We start from the raw sequence: 16,977 nt of genomic DNA on the forward strand, positions 1-16,977 counted from the left end.
TTCTTTCTGGCTTATTTCACTAAGCATGATCCTTTCCAGCTCCATCCATGTGGCCACAAATGGTATGAGTTTATCCTTTTGCTTGCTGAGTAATATTCCATTGTATATATGCACCACATCTTCTTGATCCAATCATCTATTTTGGGGGAATTTGGGTTGATTCCACATCTTCCCTATTGTAAATAGTGCAGCAAGAAATATTTATATTTATATTTCATAAACAACCCAAACAGAGACCCACTACCATAATGCCAATCCCTTCTCTGTGTCAGAGATCCTTGCCACCACTCCGTACTTCTCAAGTTCATTGACTCTTCTGAGTGTTAATATTTTTAAATGAATTCATAAAGGATTCTGTATGGCACTACCAAATAGGTCTTTTCTTCTTTCTACTTGACTCTATGTCTTGTTTTCTTTTCTCTTTCCAGTTTTCATTTAGTCATCAGTCCAGTTTCCAGTGAAGAATACTGGCACATCTGTGTATCACATGAATTATTTCTCAGTAGTTTTAATGTAAAAAGTCTTAGCAAAAGAAAGGCTGAGAAGTTTTCTTGACGTGCTTTGGAAAGAAAGTTCACTCCATAAGAACTAAAAGTTTCTCTGTTTTCTCAATTGTAAGGTCAGGGTGTGACAAAGATAGAGTGTGTTATAAGAGGTACAGGCCCACCCAATCAGGCTGGCCTTCCCAAATTTGTACCGGCTGCCAAGTAATCCTGAGTCTGGGAGGTGAAAATTTAAATATGCTTTGAATCTAAAAGTACACTATATATATCCAACCAACTGAATTGATGAAATGGATAGACCTCCAAGTTCTACGAACAAATAGCTCATATCTTGTAGATTTTATTCATTCAGTAAATATTTCTTGAATGCCTACTTTTCTCCAGGTCCTTTTTAGATATTGGGGAATACAGCAAGGAAGAGACAGACTAGGCCCATGCCTTTGTACACCTTATGTTCTATTTGTCAGACAAGGTAGGGTAAGGGGTATGCAATGATGACTGAGAAAGAAATTAGTTTAAGTAAGGCTGTCAGAGAGACACTGAGGAGATATTGTTGCCCTGAGACCTTAGTAAATAGAAGGATCCTGGCAGAAAGAACAAGTGTAAAGGGCCTAAGGTGGAAATAAGAAAGGAAATACAAACAAAAAAAGAATCCAAACTGAGCAAAACAGAATAAAAAATGAGGAAGAAGGGCCAAGGTGAGGTTAGAGAAATAGGAGCCATATTATATAAGGGCAGGGTAGGGAAAATGGGGAGTACAGTTCTCTTCCATATATATAGAAATACTTTTCTGAAAAACCCTCAATAATTCTCTTTCTTGCCCCATTCCCCTGCAATTGAATTCATTTGCTGTTAACTTCCAAGAAACAAAAAAAATTTTTTTTTGGTTTTCACATGTTAATTGTGCAATCACCTCGTACATGTGGAAATGTTATTATTTTTAATGAGGGTGTACTTCTATCTGATTCATGAAAAAAGAGAATTCTTGCTGAAAGTATGAAGGCAATTCGTAATATGAGAATTTTTTATTCTTCCTCTAGTCGTGCTACCCTAAAATGGATCCTGGTGGAACCAGACGAAACCAGTTCAGACTGGTGTCACCAATTTTTTTCTCCACTCAATTTTCTCCACAATTGTTTTCACTCAAGCCATTCTGTGGTGCAACTATCATATTACTTCAAGATACTTTTAACATTTTTCATACTCTTCCCTCCCATTCTGTCGTAAATACCAGGTGCTTTTTCTTACCCTCTATTGTTTATTAATGTCACCTCTGCTGCCACTATCTGCTCTGGGTAAGTATTATCTATCAATATAAGCACAGGTTTCTTCTTAAAATACTGGTTAGGTTTTGCCATAAAACATAAAACAAACAATTTACACCAATTCAAGGGGTTCATAAAGCTGAAAGGCAGTTATGGAGTACTTGCTTATTAGGACAATAATCACAGTACAATTGAGAAAAACTATTATACTTAGAGGCTTTAAGAGACCCATTTTCCAGTGTCACTTTTGCTGAAATACACAAATGCCCCAAATAAAAAATTGCTAAAAGGAATGTAGCCAAAACCTAGTCCACCAATACTACCGATAAAAATGCTCTGTGGTAATATTCATCTGACATACCCCTGTCTGGTTAATGAAAAACTACACTAAAAAGCAGTTATTTTAAAACACTTAGATGGCTTTGTTTCTTCAATTATAAATCTATTCTCATCCATAAATTGGCAACGTCTTAGAAATAGTGAAGTCTTTATTTAAAATTCCAAATGCTATAAATGTATTGAATCAAGGAATTTCAAGTTTCATGAACAATTAATTATATCACATCATAGTTGTTTTCCTCAAGTCAGCAAGTCAGCTAAAACCTCTTAACCTTATAACTGCTCTATCATTCCCACATTGCATCAATCAGCAATCCTTGCAACTTCTGCCACCAAATCTCTATAATCAAGTCCATGTCCTCCTGTTCTATCTATACTACCTTCATTTGAGCTCTTACTTCTCACGCAAACTATTGTATCAAAAGTTTCACTCTTTTCTCATGATCAAGTGAGAAAGCCATTTCCATTGTGAAAATCCACCAGCTCTACGAGGCAGAATTAATATAATTCCAGAACTAAAAGGAAGTCTCCTACACCGTTGCTGGAAGTGTAGACTGGTCCAGCCCCTATAGAAAACAGTACGGAGATTCCTCAAGATATGACCCAGCAATTCCACTCCGCGGGCCTGACCCAAAGAATACAAATCACTAAAATTGACAGATTTATATATTCCTAGGTTCTTTGCAGCATTATTTACAATAGTCAATTTATGGAAACAACATAAGTGCCCACGAGAGGAGAGGATTAAGAATAGTATTCAGGTATAAAAGAAATGATGAACTCATGCCCTTTAAAACATGGATGGAACTGAAGGGTGTTATGCTAAATGAAATGAATAGATGGAGAAAGACAAATACTGTGTTATTTCAGTCATAGGTAGAATATCGAGGCACAAAAGAAACTACACCAAAAACTAACAAAACTACACCAAAACAAACCCTAGAAACATGACTGCAGAACTGAAGTTCCTAGAGGTGGGGTACAAGGTAGAAATATGGTGGGGAGAAGGGCCAGTGGTTATAATAAAGGGCTTGTGGGTGCTTTGGTGATGTGTGTGGTGACATATATCTGAGAGTTGTAAACCAATCATATACAGTGCTGTAAACTAATGTTACCTCAGTAAAAATGGCTGGCTTGATGGCTGGGTGGATGGCTGGCTGGCTGGATGGCTCTGGATGGCTGGCTGGATAGATAGATATACAGCACAACACCTACTTGTTTTGTCCCAGAAGCATTCCACTCTTACAACAGATAACTCTCTAATGCATTGCTGTCAAATGAAAATATACAAGTCACATGTATAATCTTAATTGTTCTAGTTAGCCTCATTGAGAAGGTAAAAAGAGATGAGTTTTAATAATTTTTTTTGACCAGATATCCCCAAATATCATTTTCAACATGCAATCAATGTAAAAACAGAACAAGTTATTCATAACTTTTATGTTAATTCTATGAAACCCCATATGCATTTTAATTTATATTTTAAATGTAGACACTGCTTAATAACCACATGCAGCTCTGCTTCTTACACTGAACAGAGCAGCTCTGCTATGATTATCTTTATATACATCACTTGTCCCCACAAAATCAAGCCATGTGTCATTTACTTGTACCTTTCTCATTGCCCAGCAACAGGACTGGCACAAAAATGGCATCTTACAACAGTGTGTTGACTAAGTAAGAAAAAATCAATACAGAAATCACCTGATTGTACCACAACATTAGATAAAGAGCATTTTTGGACATAAATTGCAACTTTATGAACATATACACATGCCCATGTATCCAAGCAAGGAAGCCATAAAAACTAATTAAAACTAAGTGCCTTTGATTTGTTATTCAGTCTTTTAATAATAATAAAAAAAAAACTTGCTACATATTGTCCCCCTTCTTTTGTGCCTTCACCCCTTTCTCCTTCTCTTTATGCACTTATGGGTAATCAACTCAATTAACATCCACAATACTTGGTAATATTTACATGTCTAGTTGTTTCCTCAATGTCTTACTTTCTCAAATTATATTTAAAGCTTCTGATCATAGACTGACTCCTTATACTTTGTAACTATCCTCATATGTGACAAAGATAATAACATAGTATTCAATATATGACATACAATCAACTCTCAGATGCCTTCTTTTTCAGTCAATTCCCAGTCAATTCCAGAAGCTTCACTTCTACAGTCATCCCACCATCTCTGAATAGCCGGGACCAGAGACTAATCCCCAAAATCAGTTCTTCTCTCTGTGCAGTACAATGTGCTTTGCATGTACAATTAATTATTCTTCACCTCCAGGGAGATAGCATGGTATTTCTAGTCTCTCCTAAAATGCCTCACATCCCCCAGCTGTAGTGGGGGATTACAAAAACAGACTTCAGGCAGCAGTGGCTTCCTGTCCCCCCACCTTCTCTATCAGTCATGGGGCTCCCACAACAACATGGAGGAAGGGAATTCTGTAAAGGCAGAGAGCTCTTTGGTCATCTCAGTTATATATCGCTAGTGACAAATATCTCTGATAAATCAATGCACACACACAATTCCACAAAGGGGACTGCAACAGCCATATCTTTTATTCTAGTGTTGCTTGAGTAAGACCAAAATAAAAATAAACACAAAGATGTCTTGGTGAATCAGTCACAGGGTTCCTCTAAGCCTGTGTTTGTCTTTCTCTTTTGCTTGGGTAGCTCTTTGATGGCATCTATCTCTGCAGGAGTGAACTTGGGGGTGAGCATCACAGAGTCATAATCAAATTCTTCATCAAATGTGAAGGGCTGAATTTCATCTCCAGGTATCTAGAAAAGATCACAAAGCAGGAAAAACATACACAATCATTTTATAAAGGAAGATAAAAATTGGAAACATAAACTCCCTATTAATATTTAATTAAAACTTTTTTTAGACTTCAGCACTCTTAGCTGATTAAGCTGTTTTTAAGTAAAGGAATAAATTCAATTACTCAATTTGACCTAATTTAAGCCTCTTAATATGCCCCATTTGTACCATCCTGCATCTGAATGAATATCATTAACTAATTCCGCCCACGGCAAGAATCAGGAAGTCTCCCTTGCACATATTCATTACGTTTTTACCACTTGTATGTCAGGACTCTAGGCATATGAAAAACTAAGATTTATGTGAAAATATACTGAAAATTTTATTGATGTAAAACAGATTTTTTTCTCCCCTTATTAAAAAAAAAGACATAAATAAAACAGTTTGCAAAGGAAGAAATAAATTAAAATTAATACACTTCCTTCTTCAGATAATTTCTAGAATCAGTGGGGCCAATAACAGTAATAATTAGTACAAAGCACCACCTTAAGTTAAGATTCTTAGGGTTCTTATCTCCCTACCAAGAATTTTAAAAACATTACAGAATTTATCCAAAAGCCCATAACCTGTGAGTTTTAAAGACTTTCTAAAGGAAAGAAGATTAAAAAAAAAAAAAACATATTTTCAAGGAGGGCCCTCCCTGGTGGTGCAGAGAGTTAAAGCACAGCACTGAGATGCTAAAGCCACTTCCTCATGAGTTCCATCCCCACCCTGGAGGTGACCCACATGGCACGGCAGACCTCTCCTGATCCTCCCACTGGTCCCCTCAGCAGTGTACTTCATCAGTCGGCCTGTTCTGCTTCCCACTCAGTCTCTGGTGAATCCTCTCACCGTCCCTGCACCTCTGGTCTGTACCCCAGCTCTGTGTGCATAAATAAATAAATCTTAAAAAAAAAAATGGAATGCCTTAAATATCATTGTATCGGAGCCCTCTCTGGTGTCGCAGAGGGTTAAAGCATAGCACTACCAAGTTAAAGCCGCCACAGCATGAGTTCAATTCCCGGCTAGGGTAGTGACCCATGTGGAAAAACAGACCTCTCCTGACCCCGTCCGCTACTCTCCTCAGGAGTGTACTTAACCAGTAGGTCAGCTCTGCTCCCCCCTCTGTCTCTGGTGAATCCTTTTCCTGCCCCTGCACCTCTGGCCTATACCCCAGTTCTATATGCATAAACAAATACATCTTTTATTTAAAAAAAGTATCATTGTATCACTTCCTAAAAAGTCTCTCTAAAAACACATGGGGTGTGATGAATGAAATCATCTAGCACCTCTATATAACTATAATATGCACGGTGATGCTAAAATAATTGAAAATTATGGTTTATGGAAGAATGAAAAAAATGCCCTGGAGCTATAATCTGCTTTAAATATTCTTGTATGAAGAATGATCTCATTGAGTAGCTCTTGCAATTCTTTGAAAATAGATCATCTAGCTCGGAAATCAAGTGTTGTTATTACAGGTTGGGGGGAAAAAACATGGAAGGTACGTATCGCCTATGTGTTCAGCAGGTTCTATCTTGCAGTTAGATGTGCAGTGCTAACAGCAAAGATCCCATCATATATAATGCTTTCTCAGTAAAACCAGCAAGAGAAAAAATTTCAGAGACTTGTTCGGTTCCTCCTTATTAGAAAGCGCCTGTAGGCTTCCCTGATAAAGATCATGCCTGGAGAGTTCCCACCACCTGCCAGCCCCCCCCCCCAACAGCCTTGGCCACTGTCACACTCACCTTGTAAAGCTCTGAAAAGTAAGGAACATAATTAGTAAGGGAGAAAAGCAACATTTGAATCCAGGACACTCTACTTCCGATAAAATTTCACTTTTTCAACAAAAACACCAGCAAAACAGCAGCCTTGAAGATTTTATTAAACCAAATCATAGCTTTTTGGGTGAAAAGACCTTTTCTAAAAAGCAAACACAAATCATCTAACGACAGGGGTTTGTCCTGAGAAAGACACCCTTAGGCGGTTTCACTGTTGGTGAATTATACAAACCTGACAGTACAGCTGGCTACACACCTGGGCTGCATGGTTCACAGCATCAACTATGATCTAAAGGATCCGCACCACACCATCTATCACAAACAACACACTCCCAGGTACCACGTGACACCACAACTTGCTTCCAAAGAGCGTCTGTACACAGGAAGTGAATCTGTCTGCAGATGCACTGATCTGTCTATTGAATTCACTTTCTGAGATGAAGTTTATCATCATCACAGTCAAAGTCACAATTGGGCAACATTGCTGAGACCAGCTCAAATGAAGAAACACATTATGTTCATTTCCTGTGTATAAGTATCCTTGCTGTGTGCCTATTTAGCAGTAACCACCGAGGCTGGCAGGCCTGGCCACAACACCATCCCATGCTGATGGTAAGGAATTCTGGCAGAGGACAGGCAGTCTAGTGTATACAGTCGGCTGTGAGACCTACTTCCTGGCCTTTCGGCCTGGTACAGGCCCAGCATCCAATGCCTACTCCACTGAACCCGCTCTGAGGCCTGGGAACCTGACTAAGATTCTGAGCCATTCTTACTTACAGCCATTTTTACCAGTTATAGTCACCATGCTTCACTCACTCCCTTCTGGTCTGGAACACAGTTTCAAAGTAAGACAAACCCACTGTGTTAAAACCCCAGCAACTCCAAACTGTAATACACCCCTCCTCCTCACCACCGCTTTAACACAAAATATTTTAACACAAAACCTATGTCCACAAGGTTTCATAACCTCAAAAAGAAGACAGAAATGAATGAATAAATCCAACACCATGGATGCATTCTCTCTGAAGTATGCCAAGTGGCTTGTATAAGCATAGAGGGAAGGTGTTGAAGCTTACCTGTGTGGAAAATTCTACTAGCCTTCCCACTCATCACCCTGCTGATCAGTCACTTTGTTTTAGCAACCCAAATAAGAGTAAGGCTTATATGCTGGACTCCTAAACTCTAGGAAGGGTTAACTTCCAAGTCAAATAAGTCCTCCTAGGTGGGCCCAAACCATCAGCCTCTTCTCTGTTTTTAGAGACACAAAAATTCTCTGTTAGGGAGCATTATTTCTTTTCTCAGAAATAATATTTGTTATTAACTGAAACATTTGCAAGAAATAAAGTTTTAAGCTAGTCAATAAATAGAATGCCCACATAAGAATTATTTATAATCCACTAAGGTATAAAATACACTTAAAGAAAATTTTCTTCACTTAGAAACAGTTTTTCACAGTAGCAATTATTAAATTTCCCAGCCAATGTTCTATATGCTAAATTATAGAAGCAACAAACCAAGAGCAACAGCTTCACATGTGCAATGCTGCAATATGACACTCAATGCATTTTAAGCCATTTGTGGCTAAGACTGTCACTCCACAATGCAATGTGGCCAATTCATCCCTCTGTCAAAAATGCCAAATAAACAGTCTCTTACAATCCTTCCACAAACTCTATGTTTCCACTAATTTCTAGGCAATGTGCTAGTTGCAGGGGTTATAAAGATGAATATCTGTATGAAATCACCTAAATATGAGATAGACACATAAACCATCACTACAGTGAAATGTATAAAGTACAAGTGATATAGTTAAGGGATGAAGGGAACAGAGAAAGAACACCCACCTGCTCAGGTAGGAAGGCATTTGGAGGGAATTAAAGGTTTCCCAGAAGAGGTGACACATGAGCAGAATCTTCAAGGCAAGTATTATTTAACAAGTTTAAAAAGAAACTGAAATCCCATGAGCGGACTGTGGAAATAAAGAGCTTTTCACATGTGTGGATCTGCCAGTCGTTAAGTATTGTCAGAGTAAGGCCAAGAATGGCAAGTGGAGAGGGACAGCATCAGATCATGACGTGGCTTGCATGCTACTTATCCAAGAGAAGATGAAAAGTCACTGGAGGATTTTTTGAAATAGGTGATCTATTCATTTTTGGACAAAGGTTTTCCTTTCATTCAAATTTTAGCTATCTGTGATGACATTGGCACAGACCTGTACGAAGCAGAAAGCTGTTCAGGCACTTTGGAGATTGTAACTGGGAGGTCACTATGCAGATTAAACAGAGGTTAGATTTGTCATCAGGAGACCAGTCGGGAGACTGCTTAGTAACAATATAGTATTACCTTAAGATAATAAGAAGAAATGTCACTACTATAAGATATTAGCATGGTTTGTTTGTGTAAGGTGTACTTCTCACACATTGTATACCCAGAGAACAGGGCACTGGTAGCAAAGATTTGAAAGTAAAAGGGACAGCACCTGATGACTGATGGAATATGGAAAAGGAATAGTGAGACTGCAGGAAGGAAGCAAGGACAGGTAAACAGTTTTTAACATGCTGAATTGGAAGGCACCCAAAGGAACCCAGGGGTGTCAATGGGCAATAGAATAGAACAGGTGGAGTGTCGGAGAAGATCCAAGGTATTATACATAGCAGAAAGGTCTCCATTGGGGTTTGACAACTATAAAGTAACTGGTGCCTTTACTCTGAATACATCAACACTGGTAACCGGAGCCAGGATATTGTGCCAGATACAATGAGGGGAAAGGAGGAAGAGGCCAAGTAGTACATTCTAATGGTTTCTGAAAAAGAGTGGAAAAAGAATAGACACTGGCCTAAGAAGGGTCCAAAGTAAGGGAAGGGTAAGGTGGGTTTGTTTTTGTAAAGAATGGGAATAATTTGAACCTGCTGGCTGAATGAACCAATCAGAGAAGGAAAGAATGATTCCTAGCCTGTTTGATCAGAAAAATCACTGCTAGTAGGTCATGAGGGTTGTTCTGTTTATTTGTTCATCCAATAAATATTTATTGCAGGCCTACAATATGCATGACAGCATTAGTTTTGACCTTTTCTTGCATTTGATTAAGTTAGCATATGAGGACACACTTAAGACTCTGAAGTCTTCCAAGAAAAGGGGGCACGAAGGCAATTAAAGGGGAGTTAGGCATGCTGCAATTCAGAAACTATCACTGTGATCTCCGAAATGACAACTTTTAAATCCAGTAAGGTTGCAATTTTGTTTTTATTTCAGCTGCTGGCTACTGTGGCTTCCTTTGGGAATTCTCTTCTTTCAAGTTAGGTTCATTCTAGAGTTCTAAACTATAAGATTCCACGGGTTTTCGATTACAAGCTGAAATTCTGATTTATTTCAAAGAGACAAATGTGTGCAATGGAACACCAAACCCCTAGCTACTAAACAGAAAACAACTGTGAATTAAGTTATTAACTTGCTATTTTTGCCTAAGGAGCTGAGAGAAATATGTGGATTTCAGGTGTCTAATTTCAAATCTAATTGAAATCTTTTTGTAACCTCTGAGGGAATAGAATTTGTACACTATTAGAAAACTGCTAGTTTCCTTAAAATTGTTCCTGTGACTATTCTGACAGAGACACTGTTATAGGAAGAATTATTTTCATTCATAGTACTACATAGGCAAATTAAAGAAACAAAACTAATGCTCAAGTGAATAATATCAACATTTAGCTATAAGCTGTCTCACAAAGTAATATGGTAAATAAAGTTTTTTATAGGTGAAAATTTTTAGAGTCCCATTATGGTTGGAAAAACAGAAAATCTCCCATTAAAGTACTCTAAAATTATCTTCTATGACCTCTTCTATGGTTGAGAGTTAAGAAGGGGGAAATTTTGTTTTGCAAAATGTGAACTCTTACTCTATAAAACAGTTCCAGAAGTTCTAAAATGTTGTGTGGAGTAACCCCCATACTGATAAAGAAAACAAGCTACATAATGCAGGATGCTGTTGAAGAGCAAGATCCTGGCCTTTTTATTGATAAACAGCATCAATCAAAAAGGGAAGTAGAAGAAGGAGAGGAAGGATGGAACTGTATTTCTCATCTTGGCATGTGGATCCAGCCCTGACTCCCCCATCAAGATTTCAATCTTATCAATAAGGCATTCCACTGACCAGCTCTGGGGTCCTTTGTTATACATCAGTCAATAGCCCCCCGGGTGTCCCTGGTAAGTCAGGAGTAAGTTTATACACCCATCCTCAGTGTTACCAGTCATACCTCTTGATGCATACCCCAGGGTGATCCAGCTTTATGCTCTTAGTCATGTGAAAGTCACCTTGTAGGGTTGCGCTCTTATGAACGGGCAGTTCTGACCTTGCTTTGGGAATACAGAACTGTTAGGCCGTTTAGGATTAGCAGACCCACACTAAAATTCATCTAAATTGAGTTAAATTTAATTTCTTGTCTTACATTAAGACAAGAAAGTATTCACAAATATAAAGTGGCAGATTCTTGGAAAATAACTCTAAGTGGAAAATGTAGATATATAAAGCCAGTGATAAAACTATGGAAAAAATTAAATTGATCCAATCCAGATCAGAAGTTGATGGATTCTTATGAAGTAATTAAGAGGTAATCAGGATATTCAGCATACATTTTTATCATCTGAGACTGAAGTCATAAAGAGCACCTACTTCTCTAACCCAAAATAGCTCTTTGGCAAGTCCATTATAGGACATTTGCTGGAAACATATCCCTTTACTGGCACTGGGTGCCTTAAAATTAGATCAGTGCTATTAAGCCAAGGGAAACTTGGTGCTCTATTGTCATCCTACACAATTCTGAAAAGTTCTCTAACAAATAGTGGCTAGAAAGAAAAATTCCAACCATAATATTACACTGAATATCAAAAACAGCAAAGTTATTCATCTAGTTCATAATTTTGCCAACACAAAAATTGCTGATGAAGATGTTGACGACAACATTTAAAAATATTCACATTTTCTGGTAAGAAATTTAGGTTCTTTTTAAAGACACAATCATCTGCAGGGTTTTCACTTTTATTTTACTGACTTGTTCATAAACTCCAGGAATCATTTCCATTTTTTAAACCTGTCAACTAAAAGCATTTTTAAAAAATTTTTTTAAAGAAATAAAAACATGTACAGTGGCCCAACATCTTCCACCCTTGCTTCTACCCCACTCTCTTCACCTCTGGTAAACTCATTTGATTTTCACTATCTACCAGTTGATTTTTTTTTTTTTTGGTCCATTCATCCACTTAGTGCCCTTATATTGCACATATAGATGAAATTAGATGGTATCTGTATCATTTTCCCTGAGAAAATGATTTTTATCCAGTCATCCTTCAAAGACTTGTTATTAACTGCATATTATTTTGCTGTATATTCAGGGAGGAAGAGAGTCCAACATTTTTACTCTTTGAACATCTTGCTAAACTTGCATAACAAAACCATTTTTTATAACAATTCTTATGATAGCTGTGAGACTACAGCCAGTCCAATAGTTTGTATGGTCACAACTGAGTCAAGAATATGAACAAGTCTTTAAAAGAAACCCATTTCTGCTAGAAATGACTTTGAAATTTTAGTTTCTTACTATACAGAGAAAATAATTCACAATTTTAAAGCAAATTTCAAAATGGCTACTCCTATCAGTTTATCTGCCAACTAATTTCAAATCTAAAAAACTTTTTCAAAGAGTTATTTTTATTTATTCATGCATAGAAGATCTGGGGTACAGGCCAGAGGTGCGGGGGTGAGAGTGAGAGAATTCATCAGAGACGGGATGGGGAGCAGAACAGGCAGAGCTACTGCAATGCATTGCTGAGGGGAGCAGCGGGTGAAAACAGGAGAGGTCTGCTGCTCCATATGTGGGTCTGCTCCCTGATCAAACTCAGCACCTGAATGACTAAATAATCAAGAAATATCCTGCGGGTTTTATTAGGAAGCAATAACACAAACCTCTTAACAACTTCCAATACCTGACTCCTTTAAAGTTGGGAGTAAAAAGGGCTATAAATATTATTTCCCAGTACCAACAGCCCCAGCTGGTGCATATTTGTTTAGGACATGTAGAAGAGATGCAAATGGTGGCCAAAAATGACTTAAGAGTCGTGCTTTTGGAGAGTTAAGGTGTGCAAAAATTCCATTCTCCTGCATTGCCCCATGAACACATGGACAGATGACATCTCCCAGCCTCCTTGGAGGCTAAGTAAAAAACACGTGACTAAGTGGTTGCCAAGGGAATGGAGCACGAGAGCAGAGTCCTGAGTCCTAAACCTTGGGAGGACATGCTACTCTTTGCTCCCATACCCTGTCCCTGCAGGTGAGTCAAGGACCTGCTCTGGGACCAGCACTGAGGACAATGTCCTAAGACCTAGTGGAGATTCAGAGAGAAAGAACCTCATTCCCTGATGACCCCAAGGAACAGAGCATCTGCTCACTTGAAAGACTCTCTACAAATTGTTACATGCGAGAAAGGTCCGTCCCCTTTCAGCCATAGAATTATTGTTGGGATTCTCTACTATAGCAGCCTGGCTTCACCCTAACTAATATAAAATGTTTATAGGACCTTAGAAACAATTATTTTTGAAAAAAAATGGTCAGCTCAGATGAAAAGAGGTAAGAAAATTGCCCATGTGCTCTGTTTCACAGTCCCCAGGTAGCACTGTCCTCTAGCATGGCATACATCATGAAACAAAAATAGTTTCCACATGAAAACATAATTGCTCTCTGTGCTTTAAAAGAAATATAGATATCAGACATCGACAGCAGTGAGAAAGACCCAATTAAGCAGCTTAAATTCTAAATTTTCCCAAATCTGAGAAAAAAGACAAAGCTACATAGGTAGAGTGACATTTCTCTGAAAGGACAAGTTACAAAAATCAAGGCAGTGTGGAGACTGATTGAATTCCCCGTGGAATACCTCTTCTGTTTGTTTGTCGACTCTTTGTACAGTGGACCTTGGCTTTACTGCAGGTGCCAGGGGCTGGGGCATGGAAGGAATGTAGGAAGGAGCGTCGGTGTTTCTGTATTGCTCCACTTCGCCTGGAAGCAGCAGCAAATCTGTTGGATACAAAATAATTTGCTTGATCCTTGCACCAAGTTCAAAATTAACCTTAATCATCTAAAAGCCTATCATGGTCGAGTAAGTAGCTGCATTTCACACCACCTGTCCTTACTTGGAAACCTCACTCAAGGGGTTCCCCTCCCTTTTTATAAAATAGAAGCCATCAGTACATTTATTTTTATCATATGCTGCAAAGTTATATCCCATCTAAAAAGGTCTAGGAGAAACATTGTATTGGGAGTAACTTGATCACACCTCTCACCCCCAACCCAATTTTCCACTTATGTAGAAAAATAAGGCAAAAAGATGCTAGTTTTCTCTCACTTTCCCTCTTTTCCTGAGGGGTAAAGAGAAAGAAATGGAGTATGATTTCATCCTGTAACAATATGGCAATATTTCAAAAAAGTATATTAAAAAACAATGATGCCAGAAGGAAAGAACTTTAGCTTTCAACAGAAAAATGAAATACTCTGTCATATTCAAAATACAGAGACTAATTTTCAACCCTTGCAAACAACGTGTTTCCAGCTTGTTTAGTACAATCAAAACAATTCAATAACAATCTTGGTTTTCTGATCGATCCATTATAAGTGGATACAATACCTTGTTATAAGTGGATATAAGTGACAGGACATGAATGCATCACAGAAACTGGTGATCTTCCAGTTTTCTTCAAAGAAGGCAACAATAAAATAGAAACACAACAGGTTTCTTTCTTTAAGTTTTCAGAGAACCAGAGGGCTGCTGGAGCTGGCCAATAACTTGCAGCTGGCTCAGGATGATGCTGCCTGCTACTCAATGATCATCCTAATTAAGACACTAATTAAGTTCTCAGTAGAGATGATTAATTAACAACAGGCATGCCTTGACTGTTGCCAATGGCAGCATATAGAGGAAGATAACTGAGCAGGTATTGATATTCAAAACCCGAAACTTAGTTGAAATACATTTGTCCCAACCAGAGAGATCACCTTCACACAAAAAAATATGAAAGACCTCGGCAACAGAGAACACAGCCTAGAAACTGAGAATGTGGGTGAGGACATGGTGACAAAGGTGTTTCTATGATTAATTACTGAAATCATAGGGTATGATCTAATTAATGAGCTCAAGTATAAACAACAGTAATAGCCAACACTAATGAGCTGATATTTCATATGCATTTAACTCAGTTAATTCTCCCAACAGCTCTGTTACTACTTTATAGAGATCTAAGCACTGACAGTAACCTCATTCAAGGTGCCACAGCTAGAAAGTGGCAGAGCCAGAGCGTGTCTGCAGAGCCCACACTCTTAATTCACAATGTCACATTATAAACTTCTTTTAAATAGCATTTTCAGTACCATTATGATTGTTGAAATCTATCAGATTATGCATTCAAACTCAAGGCCAAGAAATGTCACAGAATAGCCTAGCAGCATAGTCAGCATTAAGGGCACTTAAATTATACCCAAAGAAGCAAGATTTTTAAACTCAGTAAGGTTGGTGGAATGACTGAGTTTCTAACATCCCTACTTGAGATTAAAGCCAAACTCCCTCACTGAGCTCCCTGGCATACATGCTGAGGACTGGTACACACCTGGCTCGGAGCCTGCCAACAACAAAGGCAAGAAGAGAAGGTTCTTGAAAACCAGTATTACCAGGCCCACGGCCTGCCAGTGCAGGCAGCAGTTCAAATGTGACTCCAAATCAATTGTACTTTCAGGGGTATTTAAAGATCTGATCTACAGTACTGTATGCTGAGGAGGATAACTCTGCAATTTCTATGCTGAAATTCTTCACCTCCCTAATGTACTTGCAAAAGAAACAGAATTTCCAACAAAAGTGGTTACTGTCATAAAAATTCCACTTTATAGAAACAATTCCTTCAAGGCAATAAGAAACAATATCTCCACATTTAAAATTCTTGTCAACTCTGTCTTGACAGAGCAAAATTCACAAACGCATAACTACTGGTGCCTAATAGCACCTTATACGTCATAAATTCTCAAAAAATACTTGCAAGCTAGGAAACTAATTTCCTGCATCTCAACTCTTAAATTAAATACCAAGTATCAAGAGTCTATCAATATCTATAGGACATTATGGATGATGTAAAACACATATATTACTAACACTCAAAAAGTAAAACTTTATTACGGGGATAAGATTTTCATCCATAAAATCAATCAGAGAATAATCAAAAACAAAGCTGAACAGTTTTCACTCTAAAGAGAAAAGATTTTTAAAAGAATGAAACCAATAAATTAGATGGGAATAGTCTGGTAGACATATGTTATAGGAGCTACCTTATCTTTCAGCCATTTTAAAATCATGCTCTGTTATTTATATTACTCATATTTTCTTGGGGGAAAATGATTATAACAATCACTGGTGGGGAATTGAATTTCTGAAATTCTCTATAAAACTTTCTAAAACTGAAATTGAGAAACTCAATCTGGGTCAATTCTTTGTTCTTTATAAAACAACCAAAGGTCTTGCTTTTATCTTAACTCAATACCACCATCTTGACTTATAAGCATGGTATAAACATGGCAACTCTCAAACATCAAGTTGATGTTGGATGGCAATATTGGTTGCAAGTATTTCAATCTCTTCTTTCTCAGCTACATGATAAGGATTTCCAATATTTGTGGGTAATTTTTTTTAAGATTTCCAATATTTGTAAAGTTTGTGTTTGTAATTAGTTAGCATAAAGTATGTTCATACCATCTGTCTTTCTATATTTAGTCACTGACTATCAAGTCAAAGGCTATTATAGCATATAAAAGAACTTAATATCTAATCTAAAAAATAAGCAATCTACCTGATATCTGATAATAAAGACAATCATATATTTGCCCTTCCTACTATATTTATAAAATTTAATCTATCTATTCCTCTACTGCCATGTAGAAATAGCCAAAATATCCTGAAATGTAGGGACATAATACCATAAAGATATAGCTAAGAAATGCTTGAGTAATCCAGGTCTTACCTGCACAGAGCTCTCAGCTAAGATAGTCTATGTCAGTGATTGTTGGTCTTGAAAAATTTTGAAGACCCAAAGATCTTTATTTTATGTCAGTTCTATCACTATTTACCATGATAAAACTAAAAATGATAAATTTTCAAATATTTATTTACTGAGTCACTGAAAGTAATATTACCTATGAAAATAAGTACTTTGGAAGATAAATCTATTTTTAAGGAAAATGTGAGAAGCAATTTTTTTT

The 16,977-nt window shown here is 37.6% G+C and overlaps 1 protein-coding gene across 1 annotated transcript in view; it reads right to left on the bottom strand.

Moving 5' to 3' along the window:
* Positions 1–4,648: 4,648 nt before the first annotated feature.
* Positions 4,649–16,977, bottom strand: part of LOC101620544 (chromosome unknown open reading frame, human C11orf74) — a 58,456-nt gene continuing 46,127 nt past the window's right edge. Inside the window, exons 6-7 of the mRNA XM_012725083.1 lie at positions 13,619–13,758; positions 4,649–4,898 (exon numbers count right to left, since the gene is read on the bottom strand). Of these exons, the coding sequence (XP_012580537.1) occupies positions 4,737–4,898; positions 13,619–13,758 (302 nt within the window). The 3' untranslated portion in view covers positions 4,649–4,736. The remainder of the gene's footprint in view (positions 4,899–13,618; positions 13,759–16,977) is intronic.

This window comes from Condylura cristata, unplaced genomic scaffold (assembly GCF_000260355.1).
Source record: "Condylura cristata isolate star-nosed mole 26May11 unplaced genomic scaffold, ConCri1.0 scaffold00015, whole genome shotgun sequence".
NCBI classification, from domain to species: Eukaryota; Metazoa; Chordata; class Mammalia; order Eulipotyphla; family Talpidae; genus Condylura; species Condylura cristata.